General features: G+C 34.8%; 1 protein-coding gene and 1 pseudogene across 5 annotated transcripts; both read left to right on the forward strand.

Moving 5' to 3' along the window:
* Nucleotides 1-1,690: 1,690 nt before the first annotated feature.
* On the forward strand, nucleotides 1,691-3,529 carry LOC110013118 (putative UDP-3-O-acyl-N-acetylglucosamine deacetylase 1, mitochondrial pseudogene; annotated as a pseudogene).
* Nucleotides 3,139-16,807, forward strand: LOC105177041 (diacylglycerol kinase 1). 5 transcript variants are annotated; one of them, XM_088877120.1, is made up of 16 exons: nucleotides 3,139-3,508; nucleotides 6,811-7,031; nucleotides 7,409-7,510; nucleotides 7,946-8,010; nucleotides 11,356-11,563; nucleotides 11,667-11,789; nucleotides 11,904-12,032; nucleotides 12,677-12,762; nucleotides 13,753-13,876; nucleotides 14,387-14,435; nucleotides 14,611-14,693; nucleotides 14,819-14,886; nucleotides 15,220-15,294; nucleotides 15,377-15,464; nucleotides 15,580-15,696; nucleotides 16,255-16,807. In XM_088877120.1, exons 3-16 carry the CDS (start codon nucleotides 7,448-7,450, stop codon nucleotides 16,588-16,590), a joined length of 1,614 nt encoding a protein of 537 aa, XP_088733246.1. In that variant the 5' UTR covers nucleotides 3,139-3,508; nucleotides 6,811-7,031; nucleotides 7,409-7,447; the 3' UTR covers nucleotides 16,591-16,807. The 5 variants fall into 5 exon arrangements, with proteins under 5 accessions (XP_088733246.1, XP_088733247.1, XP_088733248.1 ...); XM_088877121.1 differs by having other exon boundaries at nucleotides 6,847-7,510; XM_088877122.1 differs by lacking the exon at nucleotides 7,409-7,510 and having other exon boundaries at nucleotides 3,140-3,508.
* Nucleotides 16,808-18,119: the final 1,312 nt, after the last annotated feature.

Consider the following 18,119-nt stretch of genomic DNA (forward strand, 5'->3'; position numbering starts at 1 on the left):
TGACTTATGAAATAAATAAATAAATCACACGTACATTTATATATAGAAAAATAATGGTAAAGAACATATAATGAACTTAAATAATAATTTGATTAACAAGCTTACATGAACTTAAATGATAATAAATACAAAAATAACTTAAAATAAAATTTTAAAAAAAATAAAGAGTATTAATGAATTAAAATAGTAAAAATTTAATAATTGAACAATAAAGATAAAAATTAGAGGTGGTGTGTAAAGATATTATTATAGGTTAAGGGGGTTAAATGTAATTATACCAATACTTATTATAAACCATTGGTCCATACGCACTTGGTGTGTATGCAAAAGAGGATTAGAATTCACTGAATATTTATATAAGTACTGGCCACTGTGCCACACAATACTTGTGTGCATATAATCAAATAAATATAACACAAATTTTAAAAAGAAAAACCATATATGATTAAAAGGGGAGCAAAATCAATTAACATTTGTAAAGATGCAATAAACATAATAGTATATTGACGGTTAAAAAGTAATGTGGACAATTTATATTAGTAAAATTATTTAAGAGTATCACTGGTATTTTAAAATTTGATATTTCAGTGTCACAAACAATAAATTGTGAATGAGAAGTGATTTTTTTTTCTATACTAGTATAGATATACATTAATCAGATGTAATAAATACAAACTTTGATTTATATATTTATATATATATCATACTATGATTTTCTTTCAAAATTAAATAAATGAATATAATAATTATCATAAATTCAATGCAATATGTCATAAATAGCATTGTGATATGTATGGACAGTACAATTGAGAGAGATAGAGGGGGAGAGAATATATATATATATATATATATATATATACATATGAAAGAAGGAAATAAAAAGAGAGAAAAATTCAATTGTAATTACTTTTTATATAATGGTAATTTAATTTATACACACAAGGTGCAGTGTGGTAATTATTTTTACACTTGAATTTTAATAATATAATACTATTTTTTAAATATTTTATTAAAAAACTCATAATCTCACTCAAATATCTTCTAAATTGAGTATTTGATCAAATGAGTGATAGGATAAATCTGATTAAAGTATAATAAAAAAGTTCAAAAATAATTATAAAATATTTAATTTGTGGGATTAATTTTGTAAGTGAGCTGATAACTCCTCTCACCTTATGAGATGGCTTTAGCAATATAAACGACTACAAAAAAATTACATATAGTATTTCTGAATTTTGCCTTGATTTAACAACTATTTTTTTTAACTATTCATAATTTACTAAAATTACTTACATTAACAAAAAAATAGAGAATAAAAATTCATATTTACACTCGATTGACGTATTACTGACTTATTGCACATCAAATAAATTTTTTTGTGACTAAAGTTACACATTCACAAGTTAATGCATGTGAGGAGGTATATTTTTACTATTACAAAGATAGTTTAGGCGACAGTAATACAATCGATTAACCCTACAACTCGGAAGAGGGGTTGCTGGAAAAATTAGAATCGACATTTATCGTTAATAAATGGTTGCAGAGATTGTGAAAGTGTTGGGAGACTTACCCAGAAGATTGTGGTCGACGTTGTACCTTTGATCCACTCTGCCAAACGCCCTGTCTTCGCCTGAAAATGTCCAACGGAAGAAATCAGAATTGCTGAAAAGAGGGAAAAGTCGAACTAGGGATGAGGGAAGGCAAGGTGGAATTTCAAATTCAATGGTACAAGAAGGTAATTTCACGGTTAAATGATCAATTTAATCTGATATCGTAAACAAGATTTCGCGGATACATTGTGGATTATGTATGGCGTAGTAAACATATGTGTAGCGTGTCCCATTTCGGACAATCCACTCGGTTCTCCCAAATCAATCCCAAGTAGGGATATGTTGACCCATCAAGTAAACACGCCCTTATATGATATTTGAATGAGTTTGCAAGTTTTTTTTTCTTTACAATATTTTACAACATATTTGAAAGCTTATAATCTATTATAATATATTTGGTATTTTTTTAATTAGTTATTGTTGTACGCCATCCCCAAGAATATATAGAAAAAAAATTGTATGAGATGAAGCTAAAAAAATAAAATGAAAAGAAACAATCATATTGTCAGGAGATGAGAATAAAGAATTCCCTGAAAAGAAAAAAAAGTATGGTGAGATGTAAGAGAAAAAATAAATTATAATTGTGAGTTTGTTAAAAATATAAAAATTTTGAGAAAATAATTATGAAAAAAAGTAAGGTGAGAGAGAAGCGTTAAGTAGTGGACTAAGAAAATGAGATAATTAAAAAAATATTGAAATTAATTTTGTAACCATTTTTTAAGTAAAGAAATAAATTAAAGGATAAACTTGAATATTCAAAATTTAGTATGACAAAAAAAATTCTTTTATAATAGTATAGATTAATTTTACGAGCTTCAAAAATAAGATAATTTTAGAAAGTAGTGAATAGTAGGTTTGGCTATAACTAATTATATCAAATTTTATTTTGAAGACTAGCCATTATGGCACGTCGTTCCTGCGTCCATATAATAAATAATTTTTTATCATTTAAAATATATTATACATAATAGTAAAATACAATAAACCAACATAAATATCACATTTCAACAAATATATAAATAAATAAATAATTTTAACTTAAATATATTGTCAACAAAAAAAATTGATTATGCAAGTATCACAAATCGTTGTTTGTGAATGAAAAAAAATATTTCTTTTATTATATTAGTATAGATGTATAAATAAAAAGAAGAGAATTTGAGGAGTACAAATATAAGGGATATTTTTGGTAAATTTTAAAAATTAATATTGTAGTGTAATTAACGGTCATTTATAAGTAAAAATGAGATTTTCTTCTTATAAAGTATAAATAATGTAAAAACTAAAAAAAATATAAAATTTTTTTGGATGTCCTATGAATTTTGAAAGTCTGTAAAAATTAATCTATCAACAACACATATTTATTTATATATATAAATCTATAGAAATCTCCAGAACATATTTGAAAAAATATTTGAAAAATCAAACATTAACGGTAATAAATACCAACGGTAATAAATAACAACGGTAATAAATACCAACGGTAATAAATAACAACGGTAATAAATAGCAACGGTACTAATGGCCGCCGGCTTCAAATTCCTGAATACTCGCTCCTCCGTCCTCTCCTGGAAACCTAATTGCAGACGGGCAAGTTGCCACAAACTGTAGCGGATTGCGTAGAGAGGACTGGTCAGGGATTGCACTCGGGCGACATTTCGACCGTTAGGATTCTACCAGCGGCTCCTCGCGTCGGCCGTTACTTCATTTTCCAATCGAATGTTATTCGCGCGTCAATTGAAAATGCTCTGAAGGAGACTCCTCTCTGCACCACGCTGTCCAAAGATGGATACAGCGTTAGGACTGTTGAGCACTTGCTCTCCGCTTTGAAGGCCTCTGGTGTTGATAATTGTCGCATCGAGATTCAGGGATCTGGAGAATGTGATCGTTCTGTTGAGGTGATTTCCAGTTTTGATTAGTAATGAATTTGATGATTTAGTCAAAACTATCAGTATCCCATTATACTTGGTTTACGGTTTACAATTTATTCTCCTTCTTTAATTTGGTATTATTGTTACTTTTGGTTGGATTCCATTTTCCATTTATTCACTAGATAACTCCATTCAAATTTTTAGTTGTCTACTGATTTGGTTGTGAATTTTACATGAAATAGGTTAGATCCACGGCTTAGGATTTCTGAATCATGAGAATTTTTATAGTAAGGTTATAGTATGTAGAATGATTGCTAAAGATTTGGAGAAAGGTGGACAGGAAAAAGATATTGAATCATTGCATGTGAATGGAAGTATGATGCGGACTGAGTGCTTCTGAATCCACAAAACTTAGTTGAAGTCCATACTAGGATTCTGAAGAGAAAGCTCATGATCCATTATTTCTACTACCATTCTTCTTCTGGCAGAAATGAAATAGCCTGGTTAATGGACCAGGGGTCATACTTTAGTTTATCCTGGAAAGTGCTAATAAATTCCCTTGACTTTTAAACACAAGGGAAAGCCAGGAGACAGAAATACCTATAATCAACTTACTAGAAACAGTGACTAAATGAATCACCATGTTACCTTTCTCTCTAGATAAAACGCGCCCTGTTTGTTTTTTGTTCTGTTGTACGCTTTAGTTATTCAAATCCTTCAAGCTTGAGCCTAGACAACCTTGAAGGGCTGCATATCTGAAATGTGTCCTGAGGGGGAAGGCAGTTGCATATGAGGTTTGAGAATTTGGAATTAGGATGCTAGTGATATGAAAAAGGATGGTAGGTTGGGAATGATTTGGCTTCACTTTTCTTTTCTAGAAGAAATATAATCAATTTATTTATGATGTTTCTGATTTGACTGACTTTATTTATTGATCCTCGCTAAGATAACGTGGACTATTTTACTCTTCTTTGGCAAAGATAATTTGATAGAATAAATCAGTGTGTTCATGCTAATTTGCATCTTCAATGAAGTACTTGAGTATATTGTTGTACGAAAAGAAAGATGGCACTTGGACAGCCAAGAAAATCTCAGCTTTCTGATTTATAGGACTTCAAATATTGTTGCTGAAATAGGACTTAAGAGAATGTTAGGAACTGGAACTCTTGATAATTGCCCTTATTCAGTTAGGATTTCTGAATCATGAGAATTTCGTAGTAAGGTTATAGTATGTAGAATTATTGCTAAAGATTTGGAGAGAGGTGGACAGGAAAGATATTGAATCATTGCTTGTGAATGGAAGTATGATGCCGACGAGTGCTTCTGAATCCACAAAACTTAGTTGAAGTCCATACTAGGATTCTGAAGAGAAAGCTCATGATCCATTATTTCTACTACCATTCTTCTCTGGCAGAAATAATGGACCAGGGGTCATACTTTAGTTTTATCCTGGAAAGTGCTAATAAATTTCCTTGACTTTTAAACACAAGGGAAAGCCAGGAGACAGAAATACCTATAATCAACTTACTAGAAACAGTAACTAAATGAATCACCATGTTACCTTTCTCTCTAGATAAAACACGCCCTGTTTGTTTTTTGTTCTGTTGTACGCTTTAGTTATTCAAATCATTCAAGCTTGAGCCTAGACAACCTTGAAGGGCTGCATATCTGAAATGTGTCCTGAGGGGGAAGGCAGTTGCATATGAGGTTTGAGAATTTGGAATTAGGATGCTAGTGATATGAAAAAGGATGGTAGGTTGGGAATGATTTGGCTTCACTTTTCTTTTCTAGAAGAAATATAATCAATTTATTTATGATGTTTCTGATTTGACTGACTTTATTTATTGATCCTCGCTAAGATAACGTGGACTATTTTACTCTTCATTGGCAAAGATAATTTGATAGAATAAATCAGTGTGTTCATGCTAATTTGCATCTTCAATGAAGTACTTGGGTATATTGTTGTACGAAAAGAAAGATGGCACTTGGACAGCCAAGAAAATCTCAGCTTTCTGATTTATAGGACTTCAAATATTGTTGCTGAAATAGGACTTAAGAGAATGTTAGGAACTGGAACTCTTGATAATTGCCCTTATTCAGTTAGGATTTCTGAATCATGAGAATTTCGTAGTAAGGTTATAGTATGTAGAATGATTGCTAAAGATTGGGAGAGAGGTGGACAGGAAAGATATTGAATCATTGCTTGTGAATGGAAGTATGATGCCGATGAGTGCTTCTGAATCCACAAAACTTAGTTGAAGTCCATACTAGGATTCTGAAGAGAAAGCTCATGATCCATTATTTCTACTACCATTCTTCTTCTGGCAGAAATAATGGACCAGGGGTCATACTTTAGTTTTATCCTGGAAAGTGCTAATAAATTTCCTTGACTTTTAAACACAAGGGAAAGCCAGGAGACGGAAATACCTATAATCAACTTACTAGAAACAGTGACTAAATGAATCACCATGTTACCTTTCTCTCTAGATAAAACGCGCCCTGTTTGTTTTTTGTTCTGTTGTACGCTTTAGTTATTCAAATCCTTCAAGCTTGAGCGTAGACAACCTTGAAGGGCTGCATATCTGAAATGTGTCCTGAGGGGGAAGGCAGTTGCATACGAGGTTTGAGAATTTGGAATTAGGATGCTAGTGATATGAAAAAGGATGGTAGGTTGGGAATGATTTGGCTTCACTTTTCTTTTTTAGAAGAAATATAATCAATTTATTTATGATGTTTCTGATTTGACTGACTTTATTTATTGATCCTCGCTAAGATAACGTGGAAGTGGTATTTTACTCTTCATGTGCAAAGATAATTTGATAGAATAAATCGGTGTGTTCATGCTAATTTGCATCTTCAATGAAGTACTTGAGTATATTGTTGTACGAAAAGAAAGATGGCACTTGGACAGCCAAGAAAATCTCAGCTTTCTGAGTTATAGGACTTCAAATATTGTTGCTGAAATAGGACTTAAGAGAAGTTAGGAACTGGAACTCTTGAAAATTGCCCTTATTCAGTTAGGGTTGATTCAATCATTTGTCTGTGCCAGTAAATTGCTCCTGATAATCATGATTGATTTATTCAACTTACTCAATGAGTGATTGGCAAGACAACTTTCACTTTGCAAGATAATGAGGATGGTTGGTGAACCATGCATCACACATAGAAAATTTCACAATGAGATTTTCTTAGTGATATATTGGTTTTGCTATATCTTCTCTTATTTTAGTGGTGATTCCAACTAGTGTTTGCAAAAGGATAAAAATAAGCTCCTATAATGGAAGGAAGACTATGAAATTGATCATTATTTAACATCTTATTTTTATCAGACATAATCACCTAGGTTCCTATCTTTGATGGATCAGCAAGAGAATGGGTGGAGGCAATCGATCAAGTTGGATTGAAGGTGGCTGTAGACCGTGATGGTAAAATTTGTGAAAAATTAGCACCATACCTCAACGAACCTGTGCATGTGACGAAAAATGATTCTTTTTTAGCAGCATTCCCTTGCTCAAAGGTCAATATCACGTATGGCAACGAATTCCCACAGGTAAACTCTTTGATGCATTGACAATTATACTTTTCTTTTATTAAAGTAGCTAATGATTCATGTGTTCCTGTAGCTGTTACTCTCAGTTGTGTACCATAATTGCTAAAATCCATATTGGTAACAGAAATAGATTGTTAAAGGTATTTGCAATTCTTCAGACCATTTTTTCGAGTTATCACACTGTAATCAGTGATTGGAACCTATGCAATATAGTGTCATGGTAGAGCTTGACCATGCAGTCGTAGTAAGAGAGCAAGTGTGGTGTGGCATCGCCACCCACAATTTTTGCCTCTTAGCAATTTTGCAGGGCCTCATGACCCATAACATATCTCTCTTCTTTCATGTTTGTATAGTTTTTATTGTAGTAATTCTTGCAGACACCTACAATTGGTCGCCAATGGTTCTTTTCTACCTTGATGGATGAATCTTTCTACTCCAAGCAAATTGCTTCATCACGAACCTTTTGCATTTATGAAGAGGTGGTTCTCTTTCTTTCAGCATCATGAATTTTGCAACTGAATAACCACCAGAGTATGCCATGCCATTATTTTCTTATGCAACATTTGTTCTCTGCATAATATGATTTTTCATTTATACTGGTACTGGTGCTGAATGTAATTCTCAAGTGCTGTATATTTTATGAGAAATTAATTAGTTGTCTTTTTATGGAACCATCAACAGCTGTATATTTTTTTGTCCCACACACTGTCACTTTCAAGTAGGTTCGTCTATCTTGAATGTATGAAAAATATCTAGTAGTAGTTGTCTTCTTCAGTAATGGGTGTTTGGGAAATGGCTTTTTTGTTTCTTATAATAATTGAATCTGTTTATTGAGCCTAGGGATTGGCTAATGTATAATTATCTATTGGGTGACTTTCTACTGCTAGAATCTAAATAAGGAAATCTTTGCACAGGTGGAACATATGCAGAACTTGGGATTAATTAAAGGGGGTTCAGCAGAAACGGCGATCATATGTAGGTAAGAGAGATACCTTTTTTATTGTTATAAGTAGCAAATGTAGGGAACATTAGTTAACCTTTCTATATTGGTAATTTCTAGTTTGGGGACATTTTTGCTCCATTGTCAATGTATAGCATAACTACATTTTACTTGCTTGTGAAGAATGTGATGCTTCTACCAAAATTGCTTATAGGTGGATTTTCTAGATGCAAAAATCATTAGACAGGGGAGATTGATTGCTGATTCTTGTGAAGACTTAAAACCATGATGAAGATAGCATAATTTTCGTGATTCAGTCCTTTTTGTCTTGTGGCCACTTCAAGAATAACATGTGAAAAATGTTGTTATCAATCTCAAAATCATGACATAGCATGATTTTCATAAGCATGTATGGAGCTAGTTGTGGCAGGTTTGCAAAAACATATAGCCATTTTACAAAACACTGAGGTTTGAGAATCTGTCCACATAACCTGATGCATTGCACATTTATCATCCAAATCTCTCGCACATGGAGCAAGTTTGGGATAGCTGCCTATTAGACCTAGTTGCCTTCTTTGCCTCCTCCTTTAATCATTGATGAAGATCCACTCTATTTGGAACAAAGTGATCATACAGATATCTGTAGGCATAAAACTATTTAATACTTGTCCCAGACAGGCAGAAATAATCTAGATCACATAAATCGTGGAGGGCAAAGTGGACTTTAGCACTCTGCTCGTGAATTAGCAATCTTAGTGTTTTATTTTGTGCTTTAGCAGCACTTAATTTGTGAACAAAAATATTTCAGCAAAAAAGAAGTGGAGAACTGCAGCTGGTGATGCTGCTAGCAAGGGACTGGGGGCGGTAGTGTTTACTGCTGGAGCTATGTGTCATGCGCCCAGGTCAAAGAGATTCATGGAGGAGATGATCAGATCAAGCCTTTCCTATGGCAGGCGTGAAGAGACAGATGCTTAAATTGACTAGGCGCGAATGAGGCCAGGGTGATCAATAATAAGTCTCCTGGGAAAGAAAAATTAAAAAATAAATAAAAATGAGAAGAGAAGGTGTTGAGACAAGCACTGCGTGGCATGGCAGGAGTTGAAATGTGGGTTCTGGCTGCTGAAGCTATTCAGATTTTTATTTGTGCTTAACTGTTTTATCCACAAGTTGTATATTCTGGTATTTGAGGTGGAACCATGGGATACAAAATGAGGGAGTTGAGATTTTGGATCCTGGTTTGTGATAAGAACACAAAGAACAAAACCATTGAGCTCCAGCATAAATTTGATGGGCGCACATGCATGACAATTTCAGTAATTTTCTAACCAGGGAGGGCTGACTTCCCTTCCGTCAGTCCGTGTATTGTTGGAGATTAGACTTGTTAAATGTGACACTTCTAGGTTTAGCTGGAAGGTGGATTCTGAATGACTAGGATTCGGATAAAACTTGAATAACAATATACCACTAACGAACAAATTCTTTTGAGTAATAGACCTTTATCATCAAACTCACATTTTCAATTTTGATCTCTGCATTCTATCATGCGATTCCTTCTTTTCTCATCTAGCGCATATTATAGACTTGAAATCTAATTTTGCTTTATTTTCTAACTATGAACACATCAAGATGTAATGCACTTTCATATATGCCCATTTTGTTTATCTTAAATGTAAAATATGAGTGTTCTATTTGCTTCATATGAAATGTCATAGGCATTGTACGTAGTTTGTGGAGGTTGAGTCTCTCTTTATGGCTTTTGCTACCAGCATGGTTTTCAAGTCTCTGTAACCTTTGCAGCACGAGTAGATCCTGGTTGAATCCACCTCTGCGTTACGATGATTACCAGTATTTTTGAGCCAATATTTTGGCTTATAATTACCAATTAATAACCAATGATTTGTTACTGATCACGTCATCTATTTAAATTACTCGATTAGAAAAGACACCGGGGCCCACAGTAGCAGGTAAAAATACTTATATAGAATTTGCGTGGGGCCCACGGCCATTTCCCCGCGCTCAGACTTCCGCGCTGCTGAGCTCACACATTCACATTCCTTTTGTATTTTGCTTCTACGAGACCTGCTGCGATTAAGATTACGTATTCAAACCTGGGGGAATCATCGAAGAAACATATACCCACTCCACTTTCTCTCTCTAGATCTTCGCAATCACGCGTTTTCTCCCTCTGATGGCTACGCATTTATGCATATATATAGACGTGGAGCCGATCCTCCAATGGCTGAAATGCGTGAGGAACTCCCACCGGGAAGGAATTGAAAATATCCTTTGGGAAACCCTACTGTTTTACTTTTAGATTCCTGCTTTCTTGAATCTCCCCTTGAATTGTTCGTTAGGTAAAGCATCTATCGTTCCTGCCTTTTCGGTTTGGTCTTGTGTTCGTTTATCTCGTACAGCTTTTTCCTTTCTTCTGAATGTCTCACTGTTCTATCCGGAATTCGGAAAAATTATGGGTTTCATGGACAGATTTTCGGGCCGTGCGTCGAGTAGCACTGCTTGCAGGCTGATGGCGGGATCACAGATGGTGGCCAGAGAGCTGAAGCAAACAATTAATAGTTTGTTTAGCAAGACGTGAGTACTCTTTCGTGATTAATTGTGAGAATTCTGTTCCAATGGGTAGACGATGAAAAGGGATTCAAGTTTGTTGTCTCCAAGATTTCAGGGTCTGTGTTTTGCTTTACGATTCTGTTTCCTCTGGAATTAGAGTTATGCGTGTTTTTGGTAGAGACGTACTTGTGGGGATCTGGAGTCTGCGTTACACTTTGCCCAAACTTTGGCAGATCCTACTTGAGCTTTCGTGTATTATTGTCCGGAACTTGTAATATTCTAATATTTTACGTATGCTCTAGTTACTGTCTATTACATAGTACTGTAGACAAACTCCCTACCCATAAGTTTTTCATGCGTTTCAGTGTGTTTTTGCATTTTGATTGACTTTCCTGCTTTTCATGCCTTTTACTTTCGTGTTGTGATCCAAACAATATCCCGTAGTTTCTTACAGTTTATGTAGGCTACAAGTTCAGGTACTTAATGTGAAAGTAGAAAGACTGCTTTATATTTTTATATTATCTCCAGTTTTACTTTTGGAGATCTTGTTCCGGTTTTGCTATATTGTTTTAAGTGTTTTTTGCAAAGTACCTACCAGTCCAGTAGTATATGTACCTGAAGCAGGTCAAACATATCAGCCTGATACTGTTTTGTGCAATTGGAACAATTCTACAGAATTCATAGTTAAAGCAACAGTTTTCTTTTCAATGTTTTTATCTGCTGCTGCCGTTGTTATAATGCCTGAGCAGATGCCCTATGAAGAAGCACTTCTCATCTAGACCTGAGTTTTTATGTTATGTCTCTTCCACGCTTTTTCAGTCAAGAAGCTGCAGTTGATAGTCCAGAAGAAGTTGAAATTTTGAAGGAGTTCTACATTCCTGACTACATACTTCTACCTGATTCACAAACAGAAGAAGGATGTGATGTTCCTGCATGTCCTGTGATTGTATTCATCAACTCAAAAAGTGGCGGGCAGTTGGGTGGTGAACTTTTACTAACATGCCGTAATATTCTTAATAGGAATCAGGTATTTGTCTTGTTTTGACTGCACACCATGACAGGAACTTAAGAGGTTTAATGTGAAAACTTTTGCTGGAGAACTGCTTGAGCTTATGGTTCTGAATTTTCAGGTGTTTGATCTTGGGGAAAGGACACCTGACAAGGTGCTCCACCAGCTTTATTTCAATTTGGAGAAGCATAAGCAGAATGGGGATCACTTGTCTGCTGAAATTGAGAGAAGATTACGTATCATAGTAAGTTGAATAACTGCTCAGCACTATGTATAAACTATAAGCTGTTACTTCTAAAAGTAAGTTACAAGGGCGAATGTACTCTTGTTAAATCATTTTTTGCGTAATTGTTTTTAGGTTGCTGGTGGGGATGGAACAGCTGGGTGGCTCCTTGGAGTGGTTTCGGATCTTAAACTAGCACAACCACCGCCAATCGCTACAATGCCACTAGGAACAGGGAACAATCTCCCATTTTCATTTGGTTGGGTAAGATCAAGACCTTTTAGTGGCCTCTATTTGTTTCGTATTTCAATGTCATTCCAGTTCCTAAAACTATAAATATCAGTAAAGGATCAAAAGCCATGTTATCTAGTGTTATTTTACCTCTTATGTAATTGATTTGTCACATTTTTTTGTGGATTATTCTAATCAATATGCTAATTTTTTTGTCATTAGGATCGGCTAAAATTTAAGTCGATAAATATTTTATTCCTTTTTCAGAATCTTTAATTTAATCCCCGTATATGCCTTGGTGCAACTCTGTTTTTCTCTTTACCTTCTAATAGCTCCTAACTGCAAATAATCATGGATATTGAACTTCATAAAGTCTTCTCAATTATTACTTTCGAATGCCTGGCCCTTAGTACAATTTACTATAGATGAGCTCTCTTATATGTTTAGCTGGGCCTCCTTGACACTTCTCCGTTCCAGGAGTTTTTTCAGAATCCTCCTTTATTGTAATTTGTAATATTCATTGCAGAAGTTATCGTTATCTTTCCTGCACATTTTTCAACCTTAACCCTGGTCTTTTAAGCCTGCCCTGCACATCTTAATTTGGTGCTATATGGTGTATAATAGCATATAGTTAACTCACAACATATTTGTGCTAAATTTCTTTCATTACTTTTCAGGGGAAAAAAAATCCTGGTACAAACTATCAATCCGTCAAGGCATTCTTGGAACGAGTAAAGGTCGCAAAAGAGATGAAGATTGACAGGTAGAGACAAATTTCCAAGTCATCTTTCTAAGTAAACATACGTAATAAATACTATTATCCCTGTAGAAATCCCTTTTATTTATGTGTCTTGTATATTCTCCATCACGATTCAGCATTTATGTTCGTGCACACTCATTTTGCCCCTGAGCCAGTGAGATCGAAATCCAAAATGTTACTTCATATGAAATAGCAACATACACTTAAGCTGATGCATGTAGATTTCAAGAAGAATTTCATATGTTTGTGGACAAGTTTGAATAAGTCAACTTTGACCCTTTTAATAAGGTTATTGATAGAGCAACTTCCACTGAGATTACACTCCCATCATAAGTTATACATGGATATGGGTATTGTATCTATGTATTAAAATAAAAAAATTGAATAGTTTAAGAATACATTACGATTTTCAAATGTAAATTTTCTTTCTTCTGTCATAGAAATACAATTGAAGGAAAACCATATATCAATATGTATGACCTTAGAGTCAATAGGAAGTTCGGATGAGTTAGTGTATATGGAGATGCTATCCTGCATCTTGATTGACAGTCTAGTATATATTTTGACTCTAACTGATCTTGTTTTGCCTTTCTGATCAGAGGCAAATTTGGAAGAGCGGTCTAAGCCTGATTTCTTCAAATCTTTCTCGTTTTCAATTGTGCTGTATAAATAATGCACTGGCCTCCAAATGAAATGACTAGAGCTGTAATGATATATCTATATAGAATTGTATGGATGCTTCTGTCTGCTAGTGAGAATAGCATTAAGTTTGCTAAATGATAGAGTGGATCTTGAGCCTAAATCAGTGTATTTGCCGTATAAATCACATTTGTGTTTTTTCTTTTTCCCTTTGTTTTTTGGTTGGGCAGGAGGAAGTTGGTGGGGGTAATTTGTCTTGTCCTTTGGGGTTATTTTAATTTGTTTTACCCCCAATATATTTGTTGAAGAGACATTATTCTCCTCTAATAATTTTGTTTTCCCATTTACATCTAGTTGGCATATTGTCATGCGGATGAGGGCTCCAAGAGAAGGTTCATGCGACCCTATTGCACCTCCTGACTTACCGCATTCATTGCATGCCTTTCACCGTGTCTCCCCAACCGATGACATGAATGAGGTTCAAAAACTTCTCTTTGTCATTATCTTTCTAGCACTTCCCCTAGCCATCTTTCTTCTCTCATTGGACGATATATGCCCCAGATTTTCATGTATGTATCTTCTACGAAGAAAATTATGAACATGATACATTTGGAGCAGGAAGATTTAAATGCATATTCTTTTATAGATGTACTTCTTGGTAATTAAAATTGCTCCACCATTTTTCATTGTCAAATTCATGAAAATCTATTGGTTCATGTACTACTGAAGTTCTATTTTCCATCATTTAGCTTCAAAATAGGCTCTATTTGAAGATGCTATGCTGATCTGTGTACATTATTACTTCCAACTTGTGATTTTTAGCCACATAGTGCCCAAAGAAATGAATATTCAGATTCATATAAGAATTCAAAAACGTATGCTGGATAATTTATTATCTCGCTTGTTTTTCAGTCCTGCACTTTTTGTCGACACTGAACAGGGAAGGGAGTTATTTGTTGTGTGCTGATCAAAATTATTCATGTTTCAGGAAGGATACCACACATTCCGTGGGGGATTTTGGAATTATTTTAGCATGGGTAATATCTTGTTTCCCAACTACTTTCACAATGGATCTTTTGCAAAACATGTTGTTTCTTATGTTAAAAATTATTTTAGACTCAAAAGCTATAAGAATCTTGCAACCCTGATATCATTTTTGCTATCTTTAAGAATTTTATTCTGGCAGCATTTTTACAATCTGTTCCTCTGCAGGCATGGATGCTCAAGTTTCCTATGCATTCCACTCAGAAAGAAAGCTGCATCCAGAAAAATTCAAAAATCAGTTAGTTAATCAGGTGCCTGCCTGTCTTTGTTTCTTGCTACATGCCGATGATTGTTTTTGAACAATTTGTTTTTCTGATATATTAAAATGTCCGTCTTGTTCTGTTATCTCATTTGTGATTATTGTTTATTTTTGTAGACTACTTATGCAAAGCTTAGCTGCACGCAAGGATGGTTTTGTGCATCCCTTATGCATCCATCTTCAAGGTCGCATCACCCTTTCCCTTTACTGGTCTGGTTTTTCCTATCATTTTAGTAGTTGTAGGCAGCGTGTTTGTCAGAACTACTAAATCATATGTGCCTTTTGTTGTCATTGTTTGAACTTTGATTGCTTTCTATTGTTATGCCCTATTTCCCCTATCTAAGAAGAGAAAAACATTTGCTTCACTAAGTCATATATGGACCCATATCTAAATTCCACAAATAATAATTTCTGACATCATCTTTGCTCAGCAGAAGTGTATCCGTGTTCTATCGAACCAGTTTCACTGGGCTCTTGGGTGGTGTTTGGCAAATCTGATCTTGTTTGTCTATTTTCAGAAATATAGCTCAGCTCACAAAGGTTAAAATCATGAAAAAGCCAGGTCAATGGATAGATCTTCACATACCGCAGAGGTAGAACTTCATGGTATTATCTCATTTTTACCCTGTGCTTCTTAAGGCGGTTCATCTAACCTATGCTTGCTTTTGCATGCAGCATCAGGTCCATTGTTTGCCTCAACTTGCCTAGTTTCTCTGGGGGTCTTGATCCTTGGGGAAGGCCTTGTAAGCAGAAGCTTCATTCGGTCAGTATTTTATTTGGTTAGGCAATCATATATTGATATAACTCAGGCGTTTAGAACATTTGAGAGATCCTTCCTATGTTAACAATGTGCTGATTATGGTTCATGTTCCCAACAGAGGGACTTAACTCCACCATATGTCGATGATGGGTTTTTTGAGGTCGTTGGTTTTCGAGATGCATGGCATGGACTTGTTTTGTTTGCTCCAAATGGGCATGGGACTCGCCTTGCACAGGTACATCAAGATACTTAGACTTTAATCAAGTTATTATGAATCAGAAGCTAAAGATAACTCTGTCACTTCAATATTTGCATCACATTGCTCATTTACTTAAATACTCTTTTTTTTTTTTCAAAAAAGAAAGGCATAACTAGAACTACTTCGGAGTTAATGTTATTACTGATAACACCCTTATATCTTGTGAAATTACTAAAATCTTCCTTCAAGTTCCACATTAAAGAAAATCTTAGGCTTTCTTCTGGAATTAAATACAGAAAAATAAAATATTAATATATCAAATTTCTAAATACTACCATATTGTCAAATAGAAAGAAGTGGTATGTAAATATTATACGACTTGAAGGGAAGATTTTGGTAAGATTCAGAAAGGAAAAGGGTATAGTTCGTAATTGCACTAACTCTGAGAAATATCATTATAATTAACCTTCTCAATTATATTTATGGACACTGAGATACTCGTTACAATAGATTATAAGCTCAATTCATACTATTAATTTCGTAGTTAGGAGGCAAAAAAGATTCACCAACATCATTTGCTTTCCATGTTTATAGGCAAACAGGATCCGGTTTGAGTTCCACAAGGGTGCTGCTGATCACACATTCATGAGGATTGATGGTGAACCATGGAAACAACCCCTTCCCATGGATGATGACACGGTCGTGGTTGAAATTTCCCACTTCGGGCAAGTCAGCATCCTTGCAAACACGCCCTGCCGCTCCAGAAGCATCAATGCACCTTACTCTCCACAAACGTCTGAGGACTATGGATACAACAGTAATGAAGATGAAGACGAATTTGAAGAAGGGGGGTCTGAAGAGCGGAAGAAGTTTGGCGCAGCTGATACTTTCCGACTGCCAGACGATTTTGAGGTTGCACATCTTAGTTGAGTTGTCTGTCATGTAGTTCTGCTAAACTTTAACTATGAGGTCGGCGGAAAGAGCTTTTCCTGTTATCAAATTCACCATAGCCAGGATTGATGTACAGAGCATTCTGTATGATACTGTAGTTTTGTGTATAAATGCTAATTTTTTTGTATAGATGCGATGTAGAGATTGATAATATAATCCACTTGAATGGAAATGAAGGCTTCGCAGTTGTTATTGATGGCGGTAGTAGCCTTGCATCAGGCACGCTTGTGTCATTTTTTAGAACAGAATGGTCTTATGGACTTCCCAGCGTAATCAATCCAGAATGGCAGAATGAGAAAGACCATTTAAAATCATTGATTTCTGAAGTAATAGACGGTGAAAATCATGTTACATTGATCCTTTAAGAAACGCTCCAATGGTTAAAAATTTAATGTTTTATAGTTGAGGTGGTGGGTGAGTGAATGAAAACATAATTATGTTATGAAAATTTTTTATTTGAACTAAATTTAATCGAACTAAATTAATTATAAAATAGATGTATTGTACATGTGATGTGATTGGTCACTTTCTTTGAATTGTATAATAATCACACAATAAGCGTATTATACTTGTCATTAGTCCAAATTTTTTTAAACCGGATCCAAAATAGAATTTTCCGTCTTGTGACACTCAATTGGTTTGGACTTTATGAGTTGATGGGCCTATAAATACATTAAATTAAATAAGTAAATTCAATCTGGTCATGAATTAGCATACTGTGCTAAAATGACAAAAAATATTGAAACGACTTTTTTATGTCTTAGTTACTTCTGTCTGAGTGCTTTAGAATAATTAATTTTGGTTGGCAAAAATTACCCTCAATTGTATTTTTTGCCTCACAACATTTATCATTATTTTTCCACTTAATCATATTTAAAATATAAAATATTTAATATGTAATTTATTTTATTTTATTTTATAATTTAATTAAATAAATAAAATAAAAGGTTAAATCGAGTCGGTTGCAACCGTTAGTAATAAATAAAAATCCGGTTGACAACCCAAAACCGTGGGTCTACCTATACACAGAAAAGGACCAAACCGCCGGTTTTATTTGGCTGTTTCCAGAACCATAGGATAAAAACGCTCCTAGTTAATATTTAATTCCCCTGTTTCGCTCCACTCTCACGTGGGTTTCGCCTTCCTATCAGACCCCACCACCCCTCCAATATATACGCACGCACGCCCCGCAATCAAGACCGTGAAATTCATCAGCACAAAATGAGTGGAGCGACGAGAGGGTGGATTGTGGCGGCATGCATTGGAGCAGTGGAGGCATTGAAAGATCAGTTGGGTGTTTGCAGATGGAACTATGGATGGAGGATGATCCAAAATCAGGGCAAGGCCACCGTGCAATCCTACTACCAGAGACACCTGATTCCTCCTCCTCCCAACTCCTGTGATGATCAGATGGTGATGATGAGGGACAGGGAGAAGATTGAGAGGAGAGAAAAGGGCGTGAAGAAAGTCATGGAGTTGAGCTGTTGGGGCCCCACTACTGTTAGATT

The sequence above is a fragment of the Sesamum indicum genome, linkage group LG13 (genome assembly GCF_026168435.1).
Source record: "Sesamum indicum cultivar Baizhima isolate 11 linkage group LG13, ASM2616843v1, whole genome shotgun sequence".
Taxonomy (NCBI): Eukaryota; Viridiplantae; Streptophyta; class Magnoliopsida; order Lamiales; family Pedaliaceae; genus Sesamum; species Sesamum indicum.